Genomic DNA, 25,803 nt, shown 5'->3' with positions numbered 1-25,803 from the left:
CCAGATGGAGACTCAGCTGGAAGTTAAAGGAAGAATGACATGGGGAGACCAAGCGCTGGTGAACAAGGCCCGTAGCTTTATTTTTAACAGGGGCTTTTATACCCTAAGTTACACATAGAGGATAATAGGGGATGCAAAGTCAGCAGTCTTTGATTCTTATCAAAAACCAAGGTTTCTTTCCTGCAAATTTATCGTATACAAATGGTTTAAGTGATTTACATCATCTTCTGGCCAGAAGGCCTACTAACATTTTATGACTCTTGACAAGGACTTATCAACAAAGACTTATTTTCTCTAAGAGTAATTATTTTAAGGTTTGGCACCATCTTCCAAAGATAAAATTGCATTCTTATAGGGCGGATGTGTAATGGGTTTACAACAAAGGAAAGAATTTATTACCTTAAGGGTCTAAAGTTACTAACACCAAGGCCACTACTTATTTTTTCTATATACCAACTATTAATTAATACACATTCAAGGATACAATTCAGGGGATGTGAAAACTTGGCAACAAGCATTGACTCATCAATGAAATCCTTTACTAGTTTATTCTGACAGTTTTTAACTCTCTGAGAGGCTCTAAGCTATTTGAATATCTTAAGCTTCCCGTGCCTCTGGAGGCTAGGAGACTGTAAACAACCGTATGCATAGCTGCAGGAGTCCGGGTAAACTTGTCAGGCGAGTTAGAGAGCCATCTGAGGGGTTTGGATTTAAACACTCCTAGTTGCCCAGGAACTTTATTAATTGGAGCTGTAAATTAACTCTTTGACAGAGAGAGAGAGATGGTGGTAGGGGACAGCCCCCAGTAAAGTCAGAGGTGAGAGCACAAAGCAATAGAGTAGGCAGACTCTGGTTTTTTGGGGGAAAATGCTCGAGAATATTCGGGGGGACTCCTGAGGCTCGATCCCGCCTTTGCGTATGCCGAGCCTCCTTCCTCATGACCTTTGTCACGAGCGGAATGCCTCCCGGCTCCCCGCACATGATCCTTCCGTTTGTATTCTCTACAACTTAACCTATGGCTTTCATTCTTTGGAGAAAGAGAAGGAGAAAGGAGAGAGGGGAGAGGAAAATGGATGTCCCCAAACTGAATTATCTCCCATTAATAAGTCATCTCCCATCGCTTCTAGGCCTTTTGGCTAAGATCAAGTGTAATAAGTTATTGACCATAAGTCCTAGAGTCTGCTCCCATCTCATTGGCCAGAACTTTGGTCACATGACTGCCTATCTGCAAGGGAGACTGGGAATTGTTGTGTTTTAGTTGATCACATGACTCTACCTCCAAAACTGGATTTTCATTTCTAAGAGAAATAAGGGAGTAGATATTGAATAGAGAATTCATAGATTCTGTCACATGTGCCATCTAAAACTTTCCGTATTTTGTAAAATAAAAGAAAATTCAATAAAGTTGGTTTTAGGATTGATTTCACTTTTCCAGTGAAGTAACTTGAAAAGTCCCTAGGGGCAGGAAAGCAGAAAAGAACTAGCAGAATTCTCCAAGGGAATGTTAAATGATTAGCTGTGCCTGGATCAAAGCTTTTATTTTTTTCAACCAATGTTTTTGAGTGCTGATTATAACTAGGAGCCGTTCTAGGTAACTGAGTCATGATAAGATAAATATCCCAAGAATCTTCAGTCTATAAATGAACTTCCAGGAACATGGATTTTTCTAAGTTGATTATACAACTCACTTTAAATTGATTTTCTTCTCATGTTTACATATGAAAATCATAAGGGTTTTAAATGGAAAGGACCCTAGTCTTCACTCATTCTTTAAATGATTATTGAGTGTCTATTATTATAATTTATCAAGAGGCAGCATATCCAGTGGTTAAGAGAAAATTCTTTTTTTTTTCTTTTTTTGGCTACCACATGGCTTATAGGATCTTAGTTCCCCAGAGAAGAACTGAACCCGGGTCAATAGCAATCAAAGACCTGAGTCCTAACCACTGGACCACCAGGGAATTCCCTGAGAGGTCTTTTAAAGTCACATTTTTGTTGTTGTTTTGTCAATAAGCCCTGGCTCTCTTTTACTTGCTGTTAATGAATCTCTCTAAACCTTTGTTTCCTCGTGTCAAAAATGGGACGAAATACCCAACTTTTAGGGTTGTGAATTGATAGTAAGGTTAAATAAATTGATACATTTATAATACTTAAAATAGTGACTTTAACATAGTACTATACAAATACACACAAATTTGTGGGCTTTTTTAAAAACTATGTGCCAGGCCCTACACTAAGCCCAGTGCCTTAGACACAAGCTATAGGTGATGACATTTAACTGCCTTTTTGCTCTCAGATCTAATCTCTTACTTCTAACTCTATTCTGTATCTCTGGAAACTATCCCTCCCAGGCTCCCTGGAAGCTGCCTCCAGGTACTTTTGCTAAAGTGCCAGGAGGCATTGGCAAGAGTACGAGCAGGAGAAAGAGGAAAACCAGTGTAGTTCTCCTCAATGTCCCTCTGCTTCCTATGGAATTTCCAGTAGGGGTTTCACTCCTCCTACTTCCTCCACACAGCCCCTCACTTGTAGTTCTGGCTCCCACTAGCTTCTGGACCTTGGTAATACCAGCTTTTTCTCTTATACTCCAGACTAGAAGTGGTTGCATCCTCCTTCTGTGGTTAATTTCTGGATGTCCTTTAACCTTGTCATCTGGCTTCTCAGCTTTTCCACCACCAGTATAACGAAATTTCCATATGAAATTGCCTCTCTTTCAGAGGCCTAAAGAGGTCTCCATTTTCCTGAATGAGCCCTGATGGATAAGGCAAGACATGTCATCTCTCTGAGCTACAATTTTCCTACTCTCTGGATACACAGTCTGGGGCCGTTTTGTTTCATGAAGGCCTTTCCAGTTATAATGTACATAGCCTAGAAAAGTTAAAACAACTTGTTCAGTCTTAACAACTAATGAGTGACATACTCATAACTTTAACCCAGATCTCCTAAGAAGTTACCACACAGCCTCCTGGTGGCTCAGAGGTAACAGTCCACCTGCAATGCAGGTAGATGTGGGTTCGGTCCCTAGGTTGGGAAGATCCCCTGGAGGAGGAGATGGCCACCCACTTCAGTATCCTTGCCAGGGACAATACCATGGACAGGGGAGCCTGGTGGGTTACCGTCCACTGGGTCACGAAGAGTTGGGCTGCTCACATATACAATGGTGTGGAAGTGGTTCAGTCGCTAAGTCATGTCTGACTCTGCAACCCCATAGACTGTAGCCCGCCAGGCTCCTCTGTCCATGGGATTTTCCGAGCAAGAATACTGGAGTGGGTTGCTATTTCCTCCTCCAGGGGATCTTCCCAACCCAGGGATTGAACCCACAAAATAAGGGCTTCCCTTATTTCTGTCTTTATATCTCAAAGTCCAGTTGATAGCATGCTTACCAAATTATTTACGATGTGATTTTCTTAGAAACTACACCATCCTCCCCCAAAGAAAAATATTTCTGCCTTATGGATTTTATTTTTGCAAATATTTTTAACCCAATTTGAGTTTTTTTTTTTTTTTTTTTTTAATGACTACTGAAACTTCCAGACTACAGTTGGGAGAGTTCACTTAAGTGGTTTAAATTGTTAGTTTAGGCGGGTTGAAACTCAGCAGATTTCTGCACTGAGCTCCCATACTTGATGTGAAAACCTAATGTGGTAAAGCAATTGGGTACTATAAATCATGCCACTGCACCACTGGCTTGAACTTGGATCGTCTCTCTCCCCTGGATTTTTTCTTTTCCTGCCCTGGGTTTAGTAGAAATAATATGGGCTAGCAGTGATTACTACCATTTGAATTCCTGGAAGCTAATATCCTGTGCTGACTTCAGCAACCCTGAACATTTAGCTGTAATGATTATTGCTTAACATTTATTGAGACCTGTCAATGGGCTAGATGGAGAGGATGGGGGATAAGGCACTTAACCAAAATGAGGGAATTTGGAGCACATCAGCTTAATTCATTGCAAGCAGCTTTCAGAGAAAATGGAACAGAGAGTTCTGTGGTATTTGCTACCAGCCTGGTTATTTACAAGTCATCACAAGGAACCTAAGAAAGTGCTTGCTTCCTTTCTCCCTCAAGAGAGAACTTTCTTCTCCAGAATTTTCTAGACTATCCCAGCAACAACTCCCTCTCCTCCCTGCATAGGTCTGATGTCATGACCACCACTGTTTAAACCCATCAGCAATGGGTTTAACCCACTCTAGTACTCTTGCCTGGAAAATCCCATGGACGGAGGAGCCTGGTAGGCTGCAGTCCATGGGGTCGCTAAGAGTCAGACACGACTGAATGACTTCACTTTCACTTTTCACTTTAATGCATTAGAGAAGGAAATGGCAACCCACTCCAGTGTTCTTGCCTGGAGAATCCCAGGGATGGCGGAGCCTGGTGGGCTGCCATCTATGGGTTCACACAGAGTCGGACACGACTGAAGCAATTTAGCAACAGGACAAAGGCCAGATTCTTCAGCTGGCAAAGTCCTCCCAGCGTAGCCTGGCCTCACTTACCTTTCTCAACTTCTGCACCTCCCATTTCAATCTTTCCCCCTGCCCCCTCCCCTTGAACAGTTCCTTGAATATCTCTAAGCTCTTGAGGAACCCATACCTTTTACTCTACGACGTCTTTGCCCGTGTTTCGTTTTGTTTTTCTTTTAACCTTTCATCCACTGAGTGCTTGATAGAGTCCTACAATCTTTTAAGAACCAACCCAAACTTGCCTCCTATGCAGAAGGCTCCTCACTGCTGTAGGAGGTGTGGCCCGTTTTTACTATCCATCATGAAAGAATCCTTCCTCTGCCTTGTTAAGCCTTCTCAGGGGCAGTGAACCACAGACTTCCCCTTCAACAGCACTGCAGGAGAGGAGTTTTTAATCCCCATTTTAGAGATGAAGAAATTGGAGGATTGGAGTGGTTACCCCACCCGCCTAAGGTCATAAGGTAGCTAGGAAGTGGCAGAGCAGATGTTTAAGCAAGGTCTGTGGGATTCAAGACACACTGATCTCTCTGGGCCCTTCTTTCCTCTGTGATAGCTTCACAGCACTACTCATGGCCTTCAAAAGTACTTTATCTGTTTCTATTCCCATCAGCCACTTTGAGCACCTTGCCTTCTCTTTGTACTCTAGTCTCTGGAATGCAAAGAGTTTGCAATAGATGAGTGCTGAATATATTTGTTATTATTATTAATCTTCATTCTCTTCTATTTCCTCATTTAACTGTGAAAATTTTTTCTGCCTTTTTATTCTAAGACAGTGGTCATCCTCCACAGGCTGGACACCCCTTGAAAGCTCCCGCAGCACAGATAGATCTTTAAACTATGCACATTCTACCTTGTTCTTCAAAACTGAGCAAAATGTCAGGGTGGCAAAAAGTTTAACTCTCCTCCCACCTCCTCCCAAATCACTGCTGAAGTCCGTCTCTGCCACTTCTCCCATCCTATCTATACCATTTTGGCCTCTAAGGAGGCAACATGGTGTGCATTTTAGGTCCAGACAGACCTGGGTTGGGTCCAGATTCTGTCACCTCCTGTCATATGACCTTGAGCTCCATTCAGAACTCCTCCAAATCACAGTGTCCTCATTTGGAGACTGGGCATGATAGTACCTCTCTCACAAGGGAAAGTGACTGTTAGGATTAAATGAGATTACATATATAGAAACTAGTCCAGTGCTTGACCACAGTAAGTGCTCAATAGTGTTACCCGTAATTATCATCTCATTTTTGGTTTTTCAAATTTCTGCTCCAGTGTTCATGGATAAATAATCGAATATGAGTTGATACAGGTTTTACTGTAATTCTACTCAGGAATTTTTTTTTAAAACAATGGCTTATGAGCTTCCCTCATGGCTCAGATGGTAAAAGCATCTGCTTGCAATGCAGGAGACCCAGTTCCATCCCTGGGTAGGGAAGATCCTCTGGAGAAGGAAATGGCAACCCACTCCAGTACTCTTGCCTGGAAAATTCCATGGATGGAGGAGCCTTGTAGGCTACAGTTCATGGGGTCAGACAGGACTGAGCGATTTCACTTTCACTTATGAGGTTATTTAACCTTCAAAGTTCAAAGGAATAAAAATATAAAGGCAAAATGTATACCCAGGAGACTGGAAATTTTGCTTAATATTCATCAAATGACACTGTTCAGATGACCACCCCTAAAAATCTACCACTGGACTCACCGAAGCAGATAGGGGGTGGATCTTTTCCCCCTGTTCTAAGGACTGCTTTACCCAAACAGAAGACTTAAACCCTATGGGCCTCACTATAGTGACTCTTGTTCCTACTAGACTGCTAAGTAAAAGGTTCCTACTAGACTGCTAAGTAAAAGATCAAATGAATACATGCCCCACTCTCTAGGAGATCATATTTAAAAATGCCACATAGTAGCACTGTAATAATTGCTAATGTTTATTATTTACTTTATAAGCTAAATGCTTTACCTTTGTTCTCCTAGTTAATCTTTATAACAACTGGAAAAGACAGAAAGCTATTATCCACTTTTTACATATGAGGAAGTTGAGATTTAAAGAGAGAACATCACTTGCTCAAGTTGGGAATTAAGCCTAATCCTGTCTGATCCTGTTGTTCTTGTTCATTCACTCAGTTGTGTCCAGCTCTTTGAGACCTCATGGACTGCAGCATGCCAGGCTTCCCTGTCCTTCACCATCCCTCAGACCTTGCTCAAACTCATGTCTATTGAGTCAGTGATGCTATCCAACTGTCTCGCCTGTCTTCAACCTTCATCCCCTTCTCCTGCCTTCAACCTTACCCAGCATCAGGGTCTTTTCCAATGAGTAGGCTCTTTGCATCAGGTGGTCAAAGTATTGGAGCTTCAGCTTCAGCCTCAGTCCCTTCAAAGAATATTTAGGACTGATTTCCTTTAGGATTGACTGGTTTGATATCCTTGTAGTCCAAGGCACTCTCAAGAGTCTTCTCCAACACCACAGTTCAAAAGCATCAATTTTTGGTGCTCAGCCTGCTTTATGGTCCAACTTTCATATCCATACATGTCTACTGGAAAAACCATAGCTTTGACTAGACAGACCTTTGTTGGCAAAGTAATGTCTCTGCTTTTTAATATGCTGTCTAGATTGGTCATAGCTTTTCTTCCAAGGAGCAAGCGTCTTTTAATTTCATGGCTACAGTCACCATCTGCGGCGATTTTGGAGCCTAGAAAAATAAATACTGTCACTGTTTCCATTGTTTCCCCATCTATTTGCATAGAGTGATAGGACTGGATGCAATGATCTTAGTTTCCTGAATATTGAGTTTTAAGCCAACTTTTTCATTCTCCTCTTTCATTTTCATCAAGAGGCTCTTTAGTTTTTCTTCATTTTCTGCCATAAGGGTGGTGTCATCTGCATATCTGAGGTTATTGATATTTCTCCCGGCAATCTTGATTCCAGCTTGTGCTTAATCCAGCCCGGCATTTCTCATGATGTACTCTGCATACAAGTTAAATAAGCAGGGTGACAGTATACAGCCTTGACTTACTCCTTTCCCAATTTGGAACCAGTCTGTTCTTCCATGTCCAGTGCTAACTGTTGCTACTTGACTTGCATACAGACTTCTCAAGAGGCAGGTCAGGTGGTCTGGTATTCCCATCTCTTGAAGAATTCTCCAGTTTGTTGTGATCCACAGAGTCAAAGGCTTTGGCATAGTCAATGATCAGAAGTAGATGTTTTTCTGGAACTCTTTTGCTTTTTCTATGATCCAACAGATATTGGCAATTTGATCTTTGGTTCCTCTGTCTTTTCTAAATCCAGCATGAACATCTGGAAGTTCACAGTTCATGTACTATTGAAGCCTGGCTTGGAGAATTTTGAGCATTACTTTGCTAGTGTGTGCAATGAGTGCAATTGTGTGGTAGTTTGAGCATTCTTTGGCATTGCTTTTCTTTGGGATTGGAATGAACACTGACCTTTTCCAGTCCTGTGGCCACTGCTGAGTTTTCCAAATTTGTTGGCATATTGATGCAGCCCTTTCACAGCATCATCTTTTAGGATTTGAAATAGTTCACCTGGAATTCCATCACCTCTACTAGCTTTGTTTGTAGTAATGCTTCCTAGGCCCACTTGACTTCACATTCCAGGATGTCTGGCTGTAGGTGAGTGGTCACAGTATCGTGGTTATCTGGGTCATGAAGATCTTTTTTGTATAGTTCTTCTGTGTATTCTTGCCACCTCTTCTTAATATCTTCAGCTTCTCTTAGGTCCATAGGATTTCTGTCCTTATTGAGCCCATCTTTGCATGAAATGATCCCTTGGTATCTAACTTTCTTGAAGAGATCTCTAGTCTTTCCCATTCTATACGTTTTCCTTTATTTCTTTGCATTGATCACTGAGGAAGGCTTTCTTATCTCTCCTTGCTGTTCTTAGGAACTCTGCATTCAAATGGGTATATCTTTCCTTTTCTCCTTTGCCTTTTGCATCTTTTCTTTTCTCAGCTACCTGCCTCAGGCAACCATTTTGCCTTTTTGCGTTTCTTTTTCTTGGGGATGATCTTGATCACTGCCTTCTGTACAATGTCATGAACCTCCGTCCGTAGTTCTTCAGGCACTCTGGATGTAATCCCTTGAATCTATTTGTCACTTCCACTCTATAATTGTAAGGGATTTGATTTAGGTCATACCTAAATGGTCTAGTGGTTTTTCCCTACTTTCTTCAATTTAAGTTTGAATTTGGCAATAAGGAGTTCATGGTCCGAGTCACAGTTAGCTCCCGGTCTTGTTTTTGTTGACCGTATAGAGCTTCTCCATCTTTGGCTGCAAAGAATATAATCAATCTGATTTTGGTATTGACCATCTGGTGATGTCCATGTGTAGTGTCTTCTCTTGTGTTGTTGAAAGAAGGTGTTTGCTATGACCAGTACGTTCTCTTGGCAAATCTCTGTTAGCCTTTGCCCTTCTTCATTTTGTACTTCAAGGCCAAATTTGCCTGTTACTCCAGTTATCTCTTGACTTCCTACTTTTGCATCCCAGTCTCCTAACTTTTGCATTCCAGTCCGCATGTGTTTAATAAATGTTTAATGTTCAGAGAAAAATCAGTGCTTGTTGATTTCTCTGATGTAAGTACTCCCACCATTGCTGATGTCAAGCCACTAAGTGTGATGTCAACCATCTCACAAAATTCCTGAAAATTGGTATGCACAGCTCCAGCATAGCACTACTGGTCATTTAAATGATATATTCCAGGTCCCCAAAATGCTTTCATTTACCTCTCATCTTCCATCTCATGATTCTCAATCCTGGATTCATATTAGAATCACCTGGAAGCTGAAACAAATCTAGCATCCTATCCAGCCCCTGAGATACTCATTTAATCAATGTGGTTGGTGTTTAGTCAGAGTAGCATCTTTTTTTTTTTTTTTTTTTTAACTCCTCAGATAATTTCTCAGTGCAGCCAGGACTGAGAAACACTGATCTTGAAGATTATGTCCTACTCATCACCCACTCTTCAACACAGATTCACGAATACACGATACATTAATACCCTATTTTATTTTTCAAACTTTTAAGTTTTGTGCAGTATATGACCAACTGAGCTTGGTTTTTTGTTTTTTAATTTGTATTTATTTTGGCTGCACTGGGTGTTTGTTGCTTTGTTGGAGTTTTCTCTAGTTGCCATGAGTGGGGTCTAGTCTTCATTGCAGTGCGCTTGCTTCTCTTTGCAGCAGCTCGTCTTGTTGCAGAGCACAGGCTCTAAGTGTGGGTTTCAGTAGCTGCAGCACACAGGCTCAGTAGTTGCGACTCCCAGGCCATAGAGTGTGTGGCCTCAGTTTGCTCTAGAACTCAGGCTCAGTGTTGTGGCGCCCAGCCTTGATTGCTGCGGAGCATGTGGAGTCTTCCCTAACCAGGATTCAAACCCATGTCCCCTGCCTTAGCAGGTGGATTCTTATCCACTGTGCCGCAGGCGAAGTCCCTAATTGTGCTTGTTTATAATTTTTTTAAAGCTAGTTTACTCAAGAAATGATTTTGGATACATTTTTCCTTTCACTTAAATGGTGACTGGCATGTGATAGAAACGGAATATGGTGTAGTTATTTTGTTGTTAACATCATAAATTTCACGATCTATAACAACTTGTATGATTCTCTAATCCACTGGATTTTATAATTTGCACTTGGTTGAGTCTCAAATGATTGACGCAAATTATGTTTGTCCCCAGGACAAAATTTTCAGCATCTGTCCCCAAACAGACCCAAAATCAGGGATCTTCCTTATACTCGGAACAACCTAGCTCCCCTACCAGACCAAAAATGTAAGTATTTTCAATCTTCCTCAGCTTCCTTTGCAAATAGTAGTGCTGTTATTAGGACTAAATGTTATTTCGGTTTACTTTCATTTTTCCAAGAGAACATCAAGTACCAAAACTTGAAAATTATAGGAAAATAGACTAGAGACAGTCTTTAAAGCTCCATCCAAAATGGTAATGCTTATTTAAAAGAAATACTTGCTTCCTTGAGGAATTTTTATGTTTGGACTATAAAGACAATAACAGAAGTTTATTTTGCTATGTACTATTTAATGTCTTTAATGCTTCAAAAATTATTCTAAGACTGGCTTCCTGGCATTGTTTTCCTTACTATGTTGGACAGATAGAAATGTGTGTTACCTCTGTACTCACAGGCTCTGCAGTCCTTGGCAGAAAGGAATAATCAAGTATAATGTTCATCAGGTTTACTTTTGGCATTATTTTATACAAAACTTCTCACAATATAAACTGTTAATATATTCTATTCACCAAGTGATCAAGTTTGCCTGTGTCTAAGTGTTATCTGGGGTGCTTGTTATAAAATGGATTCCAGGGCCCCACGCTCAGAAATTCTGAGTTTGTGTATGCTTATGTCTGTACTCTGAGACAGTGTAGATTAGAAAACTGATTCAGAGAGGTCACATGACTCACCCATTATTATTTAGGCAGTAAGTTGCAGAGGTACAGGATACTGAGTCAGCTGCTTCAAGAAACAAATAATACTCACTGGATTCTAATTTCCTTTCTTCCTGTTCTTCCTATCCCAACACACTGGTTTATACCCAGTGTGTTTATATCCCAACACACTGCATGCACTCGCATGCACATGTACACATATACTCTCTACATCATCTTAATTGCAGAGATTAGATGATTTAGAAGCTGCTTTATTTAAGACAAGTCCCTTACCCTTTCTTTACTTCAGTTCCTTCAGCCTGTAAGAGTGGTGCCACCTGATAAGATTGTTGAGAGGATTAAATGAGGTGACACATGCAAAATCCTTGGCAACCATTTGCACAGAGTAAATATCCAATATATCTTTTCTGCCCCAGACGGCTGTTCAAATGGGACAAGTCAAGAGTTCTAGAACCTTTTAGTTAAAAACCAAGAACCATGGGGTCTTAGGACAACTCTGTCTTTTTTTTCAGATAAGGAAAGGGAGAAGTGGAGATTGTCCAAAGTCACACACAGACTTAGTAGCAGAAACCAAGACCTCTTTCTTGACAGATTATTTTCCTTGCCCTTACTAATTTGTCTAAAGAGAGAGTTTTGGATGGTGTGAATTCAATCACTGAATGAAATTCAAGTCTGACCTTGTCTTTAAGCAGAAATGTAGTCACAAAGACATCTAAGGAAAGAGTCACTTAGCCTTAAATCCAGTATGGCCTAGAGAAGCCAAAGAGAGGGGATTTTCTTTGGCAGAGCCCAGCAGCTTTGCTTTTCATGATTAAATTTAAGGAGACAGGAAAAGATAAAGATCTTTGACCGACTATAGCTCTATGAAAAACAAATGGAAAGGTACAGTGCCTGTCCTGAAAGAAACCTGAGAACCTTTTGAGGTTTGCATAAAAGCACAGTACAAACATCTTGGGGCTTATTTAGGGCCTTGTGCTGACTTGGCTTTCAAGGGCTGCTCCACCCAAGGAAAAGAGAACTTTGCCAGGCACGCACAGTCTGATCATGTTTTCACCAAACTCAGCCCCACCTCGTATTGCACATATTTGACTTCCCTGACTGGAGCTTCCTAGGTTGCTCCAGTGGTAAAAAACCTGCCTGCCGATACAGGAGACATAAGAGATGCAGATTCAGTCCCTGGGTCAGGAAGATCCCCTGGAGATGGGCATGGCAACCCACTCCAGTATTCTTGCCTGGAGAATCCCATGGACAGAGGAGGCTGACAAAGAGTCAGACACGACTGAAGCAACTTAGCATGCACACACAACATCCCTGACTACGTGTAAGCTTGATAGGTAGATACACATGACTATCTCCTGAAGTTAAGCTCTCTGCAAGAAAAACTTCTTAGAAGCGCCCGTATTCCTTCAGATATAACACAGTTCTTCTACCACCATTCCATTCCTAAGAGAAGAAAACCCTGAAAGTCTTTCCTTCTATTCTTTCCTCCCAGTTCTGTCTGGAGAACCTCTACGGACCAACCGAGTGCTTCCTGCTATTCCAAGCCAGCGGGGACACAGTCCACCAGCTGAAGAGAGTGAAAACTCTGCCAGTTCCACCAATGATGAAAACTAGCTATGGGTCACTGATTGTGAAAATATAGACAAGATCTATTTTCAACTGTCAAAGAACAAGATTACTCTAGTTCGTAAGAACAAAGACTGATCTAGTAAATTGCATTCTATAAGCCATTCATGGTTTTATAACTCAAAGTTCTTTGTTCCGCATAAGCACTTAGAATCTTTGATTGTGTATATATTGTAAGTCTGTGAGTTTCTGTGACCTCTACAAGCCTAAATAAAAAGTCACAGTATATCATCAGCAGGGAACCTTAGTTATGTTTGGTTTGTTTTGTGGCATGTTTGCTGATTTTTTTTTTTTAATGATTTTGTGTTTTTAAAAAATGTATGCTTTGCTGAATAAAAAAGAAAGCACATTCCACATGTGTTATTTACATTGATTGCAATTCCACTTTGGGTTAACAAAACTTAATTAAAATTAAAACAGTAAATTTCTTTCATCAGTCAGTGTTTATGGCTTTTAAGTGTACAATCATCTACAAAATATTTTCCAACACTGTCAGTTCCTGGCTAGAGATGAAATCATTCAACAATGTTTATGTATCTTCTTTGTTATAAGATTATTTCCACCTATTGTCATTTTCAGATATGATTGTTTGTTCTAATAGAGAAGATTATGTGAGTTAGAAAGGTCTACATCTTGACCCAATGGAATGAAATAGATATTTCTCATGAATTCCTCAAACACTCTACATATTTAATCATTTTTTTTTCTGTTTCAAAATAATGGTCTCTGTCTACTCAAGATATTCCCACTTATGACGTAGCAAATTTCAAAAAGACTAACTACAGATCTCCTTACTAAATGGTTTGTGTATTCTTTGGATTAATTGAAAGTTCAAAATTTAGCCATATAAGATCATACTCACTCCATGTTATTACCAAGCCTGCCTGTTATTCAGCAGGCTTGGTAGTAGTACATTTTCTATTCTGTTAGTATTATTAATATTTATTTAGGGAGGTCAGACTGTGCCATTAACTAGATAGAAGCTCCTTTGAGGCCAAATCATAGTAACTTGGCTTTACACATCTAGAAATGTGTACAGTAACTGGAACATACTTAGGCACTCAATCATCTTTTTTTCTTTAGGAAAGAAGGAAGGGAAGAAAATAGAGAGATAGAGAGGTAGTTGGCAAGGTAGAGAGATGTAAGAAGTGATAATGAAAGAAGTTACTAGTCCATAGTCTCATTTTGCTAACGATAGTTATATGTATCAGGGATTATAAAAGAATAAACCTATCAACCTCCCAAGCTAGACAGTAGCTAGAGGGAGAGCAGTTTCTGGTGCAAATGGAAGAGCTCCCAGGACAGATTCTGAAGGATTTTCTTTGTGTGTGTGTGCGGAGAGGGGGCTATTTTTGTCTTTGAATAATCATTCTTTGTAAATATCAGGCTATTCAGTTGTGTCACTTAGCTACTTGTGAATCCATGAGTGGATACCTTGGCCCTACACTGCCTCCACTAGCCAGGATAGTCTAGTCTCTGCTTCAGTAATAAGCAACTCCAGAATCTCATTGGGTAACACAATATTTTTTTTTTTCTCATTCACAATACATGTCTCATTTCTAGCTGGCAGAGTTGGCTGATGTAGATTCCCCTTCAGCTTGCACTTCCTTAGTCACCAAAATGGAGAAAATCCGAGGTGAGTCTCAGCACTTCCTCCCACATTTTATTTGCTAAATTAAGTCATATGGACATGCCTAACTTCAAAGCAGATATAGAAATGCAATCCTTCTGTTTGCGTCAGGAAGGGAGAAATTCAACTCTTTATGAATTATCCAAAAGATTACCACACTAACCAAAACTCAGGCCCTAAGAGATCACCAAGTGGAGAGTTAAGAGGTCAAAACAATAAAAGAAAACAAAACACCCTTTATAAAACCCAACATCCCCCAACACTTGCACTTACATATATGCACATGGAATCTTCTAATGTTGGGCCTTTCCATCCAAGTTGATTTAAGAATCTTTGCTTAGCTAAAAAGAAGTAACATGCTGCCTATTACCACCTCTTTAAATAGAGCAACTATCCTTTTGCCTGTAGATAAATTTGCTTGCTTGGTGTAGGATATTCCTCAGCCAATATTTTACTGACCATATCAGATAGAGATATTCACCAATTTGTGCCTAATTTTTTTCAAGCAAGTTTTTCTTCTAAAATTATTTTTTGTTCTTCTACCACTTATATTCCCCTTTATTGCAAAGCACATAAAAATAGTAACTTTGCACACATTATTTCATTTGGATCCTTACAACAACCTGTATTTTCCAAGTACCGACAAGGTACCAACACAGAGAAGTTAAATAGTTTGCTCAAAGTCACAGAGCTAATACCAGCATATCTTGGCAACATTGCAGATCCAGCTCTGCAATAAAGTAAATAGTGCTCTCATTTTTCCTAGTCTGTGGACCACCAGCAATTGCAAGATGATTTACCATTCGCCAGAGATTTAATAATTAACACGCTATTTCCTGGTTTTTACATATTAATATTAGGGCTACCTTTGTCCTTCTAGTAACAACTATGCCAGAATAACATGGCTGACAGGAAACTCTTCAGCTTTTCATACAATTTACTGACCTCCTAGATTTGACCTCTGGAAATATCCTGGAACTCATTCAGCTGCCCAAAAGACCAAGGTTGGACTAAAATGGAGGTCAGAATGGGAATGTATTTGCTCTGAAGAACAAGTTTTGATAGAGACCTACAGTTTGTTGACAGTATTCATTTACCAGTATTAATATTTTTATCTCAATGTCTAGGGAGTATGTGATTCTGATAAAATTTTCTGATTCTAAAATAAAATTTGCCCTGAAAGCAATGAGTCTAGCTACTGCATGTGAGAGCTGTTATCATGTTCCTTTAATTTAGTGTTTGGCTTGAGTGTTATATTTCATGTTGATGGGCTTCCCAGTTGGCTCAGTGGTAAAGAATCCGCCTGCCAAATCATCAGCCAAAAGAGACAAAGGTTTGATCCCTGCCTGGTCCAGCAAGATCCCCTGGAGGAGGAAATGGCAACCCACTCCAGTATTCTTGCTTGGGAAATCCCATGGACACAGAAGCCTGGCAGGCTATGGTCCATGAGGTCACAAAGAGTTGGACACAACTAAACAACTGAACACACACACACACACACACACACACACACGGTCAAATATGTTCCATCTTAATTACCTCATTTAAGCCTATGGTGGATTCCAAAGGGTTATTTTCAAAAGACCATCTTTAAGGCACAAGGATACACTTGCTTGAAGACATGTATCAGTACAGTTTAAAGAGTACAGTACAGTTTAAAGAGGGGCAAAATCAAAATCAATGGTTATGTTTGTTTTGGGAGGAAGTGCTATATTTCTAATCAGTCATTTAGTGAGATTTTCTAAAATCGTATTATGTGTCAAGCTGTGACCTAATAGACTTGGAAGGGATAATAAGCTGGAGTAACAGAAATCTATTTATATTGGCTTAATTCTAGGGAGATGAGAGCCTTGGAATTAAGTGTTTACTGGAAAAAATTACATTTGTGTTAAACCAAGTAATTACTGAAGGAAACTAAGGAAAATGAGGAGGGTGGGGAACTATACCTTCCAAAAACTAATTTAGCAAAAATTACTGGGTTGGTGGGCTTTTTGTACAAGTGTTAACTATAGATCCACTTTGCTTGAATGACAGATAGGCTGAATAAATAAATTCAGAAAGGAGGCTATGCCAAAGGTATGCCACACTTATGAAGTTTCTAAAACAGGAATACACTTGTTGGGGAATTATGTATGTGGACTATGGGACTAGAGACACTTCACTGCTAAGCCCTACTCTGCCATTTGTATTGTATTGAGCCAAACATCAACTGCAATTTAAAGTATAACTTAAACTGCTGAGCTAGATGACAAAAGCAGGGTTTCTCAAAGTATGTAAGAGAACAGAAAACAGAAGGTGAAGCCAATCAGCGTTATAGTTTATAGCTAGAAGGAGCCTATTAGAGGAGTTTTGTCAGATCTATATGAAAAAGCCAAGCAAACCTTTGAATTCAAGAAAAGCTGAAAACCAAGGCACTCTTCTCATGTGTCTAAATAGTTCACTCAACGAAATCAATCCCAGTGTTCTCCGAACAAGTGACTTGGGGCAAGGTGGGAGGGGGGTGTATTACAAAGGAAAAATGAATTGAAGAGGTTTAAGATATCTTCCCTCAAACTTTGAGAGCTAGACCATTAAAACTCCATCTTAGGAAGCTTAGCAAGCACCACCTTCCCTTTGCCATATCCTGTCTTCATCTATGGACAAAGATCAAGCTTCCATAATGCTCTTTGTATGATTCTAATAAAGGCTTACAAAGTGAGTAAGATTTTGCTTCAATGAATGTGCTAGAGTTAGCTCTTACCAGCTTGCAAGATTTGATTGTTGAATCTAACATTCAGGAATTTGGTGAACTGGTTTTTCAACTATTGGTGGCTTGAAATTGGCCATGGTGGGAACATTTACACCATGAAAACTGGCAAGCACTACAAATCAGGGCATGCATTTTTTTTTTTGAAATGTAGTTTACCAGTACACCACTGGATATAACATCTGGGGGAAGGGGGAAATCTTTCAGAATTAAAAGCACATAAGAAAATGTTTCTTCTGCAAAGTGCTTAATTGTTTCTATTTGGTCCACAACTTGGGAGAGAGCTTCAGGTGGTTTCAAAGGTGCCTCCTGACTGCAGTGTGCATGTATGCTCCATTGCTTAATCATGTCTGACTCTTTGCAACCCCATGGACTGTAGTCTGCCAGGCTCTATGCACATGTGTGTGCAGTGTGCATGTGTGCTCAGGATGTGAATGTGTTCTCAGTCGCTCAATTGTGTCTGACTCTTTGTGACCTCACAAATTGTGGCCCACCAGCCTCCTCTGTCCATGGAATTGCCAAGCAAGAATATTGGAGTGGGTTGCCATTTTCTACTCCAGAGTATCTTCCCCACCCAGGGGTCCAACCTGAGGCTCCTATGTCTACTCCATTGGCAGGAGGATTCTTTAACACTGTGCCACCTGGGAAGATCCCGGGCATGCAGATCCAAAAGGTTCTTCTCCAGGATCATGGCAGCTTCCACAGAATTCAGGGTTTTACCAGGAGGTCTTGGGACCTCCTGGAAGAGGGCAAAACTATGGCATTGGTTTTTTGCATCTGTAAGAGATTCATGGAGCCCTCAGCATCTCCTAAGCCAAATTATGGAAGAAGTGATTCTACAGCCATGTCATCAAGGTCAAAATAGATGCGTAGAGAGAGGTAAATGTAGGAGACTTGCAGATGCAGGTTGACCAGGCCATTGGTGTGGCCTGCACCTCAGAGGAATAATTCTGACACATCTAGTAGCTCATGGTTGATCTGCAATAAGGAACTAAGCTCAAAACCAGTGTTAGTTGATGATGGAGGCAGACAATGGACAAGAAGATGGTTCCAAAGGTTGTGCCTAGAAAAGAGGATGGAGGATGGTCAGAGGCTAGGAAAAGACACATCCCCTGGTCTGTTCTGTCCAAACACTGTTGAAGCAAGAGATTGCATGCAGAACTGCAGGGGTACCTCTTTGCTAACACTGATTTTACCTGTTGTTGTTTAGTCACCGAGTTGCATTTGACTGTTTGTGACCCCATGGACTGCAGCATGCCAGGCCTCCCTGTTCCTCATCATTTCCCAGAGTTTGCCCAAGTGCATGTCCATTTAATTGGTGATTTTGCCTAGGTTTCACTATATTAAATTATAACCTTTAATATGATATACTTTAATCCGAGTGTTAATGAAACTCAGGTCATATATGCATGCATGAATGACTCAACACAGCAGAATGGGATTCCCCTCAGAATTCATCCTGAGCCAAATCATACCTGAATGAATATTCTCCAATAAATGCTGTCTCTCCCTCATGCCTTGTGAGCCTAATTAACAGTTTACAGATGAATTTAGTCAGTTTTTTTGTTCAGGTTCAGTTCAGTTCAGTTGCTCAGTCATGTCCAACTCTTTGCAACTCTATGGACTGCAGCACACCAGGTTTCCCTGTCCATCATCAACTCCCGGAGCCTACTCAAACTCATGTCCATCACGTTGGTAATGCCATCCAACCATCTCATCCTCTGTCATCTCCTTCTCCTCCCACCTTTGATCTTTCCCAGCATCAGGATCTTTTTCAATGAGTTGGTTCTTCTCATCAGGTGGCCAGAGTATTGGAGTTTCAGCTTCAACTTCAGTCCTTCAATGAATATTCAGGACCGTTTCCTTTAGGATTGACTGGTTGAATCTCCTTGCAGTCCAAGAGACTCTCAAGAGTCTTCTCCAACTCCACAGTTCAAAAGCATCAATTCTTTGGCGCTCAGCTTTCTTTATAGTACAACTCTCATGTCCATACATGACTACTGGAAAAACCATAGCTTTGACTAGACAGACCTTCGTTGGCAAAGGAATGTCTCTGCTTTTTAATAGGCTGTCTAGGTTGCTCATAGCTTTTCTTCCAAGGAGCAAGCGTCTTTTAATTTCGTGGCTGCAGTCACCATCTGCAGTGATTTTGGAGCCCAAGAAAATAAAGTCTGTCACTGTTTCCATTGTTTCCCTATCTTTGCCTTAGCTTGTTGTGAATCAATAGCCATTCATTCTTTCAACAAACATTCTTTGATGCTTGCATTGGAGTAGATGCTGCAGGAAAAAAAAAACAGACATACAAAGTATAAAAGATATAACAAGCTCATATGATGTTAAATGATAAGGATTTTCCTATATTTCTTAGAGAAAACATGGTTATTATTTGAGCTATATACTCTCTGTTTTGATTCTTTATCTTTTTGTGATTTGAAACCAGTACATTATCTTCTAATAAAACCACGTCTTGTCTCAACTTTATTTCACTATTTTTATTCCTCCTAGAGTCACTCTCTGAGCCTAAAACTAAATAAATAAAAAGACTCTAGACATGAGTAAATAAATTTGAAGGAAAAACTGAAATGATAACTCATAGTATCAACATTGTACCGCTTTAAGATCCTGACACTAAAAACCAGAATCTTTTTTTTTTTGAGTAAAAACTAGAGTCTTTTTGTAGGTGGTACAAGGGGTCAGAGTATGAAGAAATCTGGACTGGTTCTTATAAAGTGGTAACCTTACTGGTTAGGCAGAAAAGAAAACATATTTGACAAAACAGCACCAATATCAAAAGTTTTGGCATTGCTGACTTTTTCTTCCTCAAACTGATACTTCATGCTAATTTAACCACATTTCTTCATCAGTAGACCTATTCAGGAAAGAGAGTCAACTTCAGAAACTCTGTGGGAAGTAAAGAATAAGATTGGGGTAGGAGGTGATGAAGCTGATCCTTTTGCCAGCCAATCCTGAACCCAGTCAGGAGTGGAGATTAGAGTTTCTTAGGGTGGAGGGGAGGAAGAACACGATCCACCAATTTTCCTTTACAAGAATTACACTAGTCGAAAGTGAGAGCTGTTGATGGTACTCCATCAATGGGCAGTGTTTTAATGAGTTATCCATTACTTTCTCTCTCTTCTCTCAAACCTTGTAACACCCACAGCTCACAAGAAGCAAAACAAACTGAATTCTGTGTTCTCATTTCTCTTAACCATTTACCCATCCTGTGTCTGGGCTCTTGGACTCTGGAAGGGGGAGAAGGAAAGAAAGAGGTGAGGCCTAGACCCATCAACTTTCAGTTTCTGATAATGGAGAACTGGCTGTGTGTAGCTCAGACCAATGTATGCGCACACACAGACATGAAGCATTGGGTAAAAACAATCCACCTCTTGACAGGTTCTCAGTTAAATGCTGGTTCTTACAAGAAATGAAACTTAAAACATAAAGAAGCTTCTCGTGTGTTTTATCTTCAACACTTGAAAGGTAATTTTACAAATCATAATAATATAATAGAATGTAATGCTTTGCTCTAATTTTAGTTACTTTAAAATTTCACCAACATGAACATAAAGCTCCAGTACTTTGACCAACTGATGTGAAGAGCCGACTCATTGGGAAAGACCCTGATGTTGGGAAAGATTGAGGGTAAAAGGAGAAGGAGGTAGCAGAGGATGAGATGATTAGACAACATTACTGACTCAGTGGACATGAATTTGAGCAAACTCCAGGAGATTGTGAAGGACAAGGGAGCCTGGTGTGCTGCAGTCCATGAGATAGCAAAGAATCGGACATGACTTAGCAGCTGAACAACAAACAACAATGTGAATATGTGAGTAATTGCTTTTTTCCAATTAAACTGTATCTGAAGAATATGTCTTCCTGACAATTTTTAAAAGAAAATGAATTAATATGATGAAGAATGGCCATTTAGACCCAAAACACATGCTTTTATAAAATATGCTAGTCCTTCCAACTTTGCTAGTGTCTTTGATGGATGAAAAGAACTTGTTAAAATAACTTTACTCTTTTAATTAAAAATTCATAAAAAGTGGTGATAGAGAATAATCTTTAATAAATGCTGTCTTGTTCTCATTTACCATTTACCAATTCCCTTCTGCTGCTAACAGTTAAGTGGAAAAAAGAAGTTGTGAACATGCATTAGGTGCACTGTTCCAGTGAGGGAACTACAGCTATGAAAAAACAAAATGCCTACTCTCATTGTCTGTGAGGATGCCAACCCAAATTCTCCAGATTGCATTTATACAGGTAAAGAAATTATGAACACTGTTAATTATCTTAGGTTCTGTTTTCTGACTTTATCCCTTCAATATTCCAGAAAGTCCATAGAATCTGATTCCCAATTACTGGCATTGCTGCTGCTAATAGCCCAGATTCTGCTAGTTTCCTCTGAGAATTGATACAATAATAAAAGGAGGGGGAAATAGAAAAGCAGAGGGCACCACTCCACTTAATTTAGAGTGATTCTTTAAGTGGGCAATAAAGACAAGGTTTCATTAGAAGGAACTTTTCAGGAGGTATTTGATGGCAGGCAGGGGACTGGAGGCCAGAGTCAGGCATAAATAAAGGAGACTTTTACAGCCGGAGGGTACATGGTGGAGGAGAAAGGAATAAAAATCAGGGACAGATATAGCCACCCAAAATTTCAGCAAAGAAGAGAACAAAAAAGAAAAGGAGAAGCAGGTGGAGGTCAGTGGAGGACACTGAACATGTTATAAAATTACATTTGGGGACTTCCTTGGTGGGCCAGGGGTTAAGACTCTGTGCTTCCACTGTAAGGGCCATGGGTTCCAGCCCTGGTTGGGGAACTAAGATCCTGCATGCTGCATGGGGCAGCCAAAAAAAAAAATGACATTTGTAGTTGAAGTCACAATAAAAGAAAGGAGAAGTGATACAGCTACTGCTCTCTGGCATCCTCTTATCAGATCTGGTCTAAGTGTTCTCATTCATGATCAGCACTGAATATTGCTCAGGCATTTACCATGTACCACCATTGTTCTGAGTTCAGTACATACTTACAGGAGTCATCTTGTTTAACCCTCACAACAGCCTGAAAAGGTAAGTACCATTGTTATGGCTGTTTTACAAAGAAGGCGACACAGCTGCAAGTGGCAGGGCTGGGATTCCGGTGCAGACAGCCTGGATCGAGAACTGTGGTCACTGTATTTGGATTCAGATCACATCCAGCAAATGGCTCCAAGAGAGAATAAACTGATGGGTAGTCATTCAATTAATTCAGTCATTTTATTATATTCTGTTCTAAGGGCAGGAAGGTTTTTGTTGTTAAATCTCTTTTTTCTGGAAAAGTTCCTTGTCATCTATAGCTATAAAGGAAAATATCAGCAAAACAACAGAGTGGTTATTGGCCTTGCTTTAGAACTAATGTTTCTTCAGAATTCTTGGTAATCAGCAACCCGAATGGGAAACCTGCATGTTCTTACAGGCCAGGAAGGCTTATTAGCCCAGAGCTGGTACAAGCTGAGTCTCCTAGTACAGTCAACCTGAAACTGTGCTGGGGAATCCCCAAGGCTGAAACAGAGCTCTTTTGCTCAAACCTTCTTCTCCTTCAATCCCCAGGCCATTGAGATGCTGGACTCCTGGGTTCTATCAATTCATATCGCCCAAGGGATTTCTCCAGGGAAGTTCCACACACACTTGTTACTGCTTTCAGTGTTTGTCTGAATATGCAAGACCCTGACACACAACCCACCTCCAGACAATGGCCTCTCTGCTCTGAGACTAACCACTCAGTCACTGCTGCTTCTTCAAAACCACTGAGGGCTTAAGAGAAAGGGAGTGCTACTAGCATCGTTAGGGCTCTATCAACCATGGAATGCTCGCCAAACTGCAATAGAAGATGCCTTCTCTTCCCACCTCCTTCCAGTCGTATTCTACACATAAGTGATTCCTGAGTAGTAAGGGAGAGGCAATTTGGTGAGGTTAAATGGAGAACTCAGAAGGAAATGTGACTAATGGAGTGTGGCCATAGCCTACTGCTCTCTTTTCCTACCTAAAAGTCCTTGAAAGACCCCCCGCCCGATTGGCCTCTGCTGCTAGAGTGGAGAGAAAAACCCGAGGATGCAGAACCAACACTCTATGGAAAGGCTGACATCTTGGAAGCCTAAATCTCTGAACCAAACATTCTCTGAAGGTAAATAGGAATGATCTTGTCTAAAACAAGGGCAATCTTTGGACTCTGTCTTTGGCCTCCCAGGCTGGGCTCTTGGTCAAGCACTGTAGTTATTTAAGCTGGCAGATCCCCAGTCAACATTAAAAAAAAAAAAAAAAAAGCAATCAGCCTTATGTTCTTTTCAGAAACAGTGAACCAACCGGTATCCCGAGTGCCTCCCCAACACCAGAGGCTACTTCATTCTGCTTTACAACGGTCTAATGCATGTCCTTAAGACAGCGGTGTTGTTTCTACATCTTCTATGAGTGATTATCAATACCAAAAAATCTTAGAGAACTTTGGAACTGAAAGAGATCCTAATGAAACAATTTTCCTATGTACAGAGTGCTTTGGACTAGAATATCTCTAAATGTCCTACAACTGCGCAAGTAAGTCTATGATTATGTATCTGTGATATGTCCATACACAAGAAAAGAGGCCATAAAGTATTGAGCTGAATTTTTTTTTAGCCAACATTCTAAATGTGTATGTAACCCATTTTTCTAAGGAGTCGTCATACCAGAGTATGAACAGGAAAGCACTTTTCATCTTGCCCACCACTCCATAGTAAACACAGACCACTGTTTCAGGCCCTAGATAAAAACTCAAGCAGGTCCCGTAGGTGTTCCAGGCCCAAGAACAGCCTGTCATTTTAAAAGTTCAGAACAGTTTAACATCGAAACTCCAACCCAATTCTTATCTAAATTTCTAGATCAAGTTGTCTTCAAGGTTGAGAGCCTGCAACCGAAAACTAGGTGTTGTTGGCTTCTTCTCTCCTCCTTTATCCACCTTTTCTCCAACTCCCTAGCAAAGTTTTAGACCCCTCGGGGTCAGAGTCAGGGAAAGAGAGTGGAGGCACGAATAAAGAAACAGTCTAGGAAGACGGATAGAGTTGCGCTCCGGCCTCTGCCCTCTGGTGCTAGCCGTGGTGCAGCTGCCTCTTTCCCCAGTGGGACTTCTTAAAGCTTATCTCACTCTGTCTCCATTGCCATATCTCCCTACCTACCCCAAGATTCTGATCACCTGCCTTTCTCTTAGGGTCCTTTCTCTACCCTAGGAAGCTCTCTTGGACAGGATCCATTTACCTTGTTCCATTCAGGCTGCTATAGCAAAATATCACAGACTAGGTGGCTTATAAACAACAAAAATATATTTCTCACAATTCTTGGGGCTGGAAATCTGAGATCAGGGTGCCAGCATGGTTGGGTGAGGGCCTTCTTCTGGGTTGCAGACTAGTGACTTCCCACTGGTACTTCACATGGTGGAAGGCGCCAGGGAGCTCTGTGGGGTTTCTTTTACAAGAGCACTAATTCCAGGCATGAGGGCTTCACTCTCCTAACCTAATCACTAATTACCTCCAAAAGGCCCCACTTACTAATACCATCACCCCTGACTAGGTCATGGGAGTAGAGCCCTCATGAATGGGATTAGTGTCCCTATAAAAGGACCCCAGAGAGCTCCTTTGCACCATCTACTGTGTGAGAACATAGGGAGAAGACAGCCATCTCTGATCCAGGAAGCTGGCACTCACCAGACACCAAAACTGTTGGCACCTTGATCTTGAACTTCCCAGCCTCAGACCCGTGAGAAACAAATTTCTATTGTTATAAGCCACCCTGCCTCTGGTACTTTTTTACAGCAGCCCAAGTGAACTAAGATACCTTTTCTCCCTAGTCTGAATGGTGGTTTAAGGAAGCATTAAATAATGCAATTTCTTCTCTATGAAGAAGAAATGGAATAACTTAGTCCAGGAATGCCTGGCTCTTCCTATGAGGCCTTTGCAAAATGTTCTATGACAAATGTGGGTAGACTCGTGGGTTGGCAACTGCAAGTTCAGAAATGCAAGATACATTGTTTTTTTCATCCTCTGCCAGATATGCTCAAAAGCTCAGACATGTAAATATCTGTTTGCTCTAGTAAACCAACAAAAATTCCACTCACTCATAAGTAATGACATCATCAGTCCCCACAATGACCTCCTTTTTCCCCAGTACATATTAGCAATTGCATGCCTACAAACAAACCAAAAGATAGATTATTAGCTCACTATTCATTTAATTATTAGAGATGGGAAACACATGGTCCAACTCAACAAGTTAAAAGACAGTCTCGAAACAAGCACATTTTTAAGTGGTGATGATTTGGCATTGACATTCCCAGGCATCTAATGAATGGCTATATGCATGTGGCCAAAATATATCATGGATAATCCATCACCCTGAGGTCAGTGTTGCTTCAAGCCAATGATTAGTCCTTGGGGGTTTTATGCACCAATCTCTACAAAAATGATCTCAGCTTTAATCACCACTGGAATAAAAGAAAAGAAAAATGAAAGTGAGTTTATTTAAATGTCATTTCAATGGAAGAATAAGGAAGTGGTTTGGCTTCTTTCCTTACCCCTGGAAAATTGCATGACACACAATTAGTGCTCAATGAATGCTATTCCTGATGACGAAGAAAGTGTGAGGACAATCATCTTAGTGTTCTCAGGACAGACAGCCTCACTGAAGCACTCTTGTCCACAAGCACTGGTTGGAATCACAGTCATTTATTTAGCAACTATTTATGCCAGCACTGGGCAGGGTGTTGGAAATGGTCCAGTTAAGGAGACATGGGGCTGCCCTCAAGGTGCTTGGAACAATTAGGGAAACAAGCAAGAAGACAGGCACTGACAATAGAGTGCGGTGAGATTTTTGGTGGAGGGACTCTATTGCCTCCCGGAGCACCTGAAACTCAGAAAAGGCTTTAATTAGG

The 25,803-nt window shown here is 40.7% G+C and overlaps 1 protein-coding gene across 1 annotated transcript in view; it reads left to right on the top strand.

Moving 5' to 3' along the window:
• The window catches only part of ANKRD55 (ankyrin repeat domain 55), a 116,304-nt gene extending 103,578 nt beyond the window's left edge, over window positions 1–12,726 (top strand). Inside the window, exons 10-11 of the mRNA XM_005897452.3 lie at window positions 10,141–10,233; window positions 12,356–12,726. Of these exons, the coding sequence (XP_005897514.1) occupies window positions 10,141–10,233; window positions 12,356–12,477 (215 nt within the window). The 3' untranslated portion in view covers window positions 12,478–12,726. The remainder of the gene's footprint in view (window positions 1–10,140; window positions 10,234–12,355) is intronic.
• Window positions 12,727–25,803: the final 13,077 nt, after the last annotated feature.

This window comes from Bos mutus, chromosome 20, assembly GCF_027580195.1.
Source record: "Bos mutus isolate GX-2022 chromosome 20, NWIPB_WYAK_1.1, whole genome shotgun sequence".
NCBI lineage: Eukaryota > Metazoa > Chordata > Mammalia > Artiodactyla > Bovidae > Bos > Bos mutus.
This window is presented reverse-complemented; position numbering and strand designations above follow the sequence as displayed.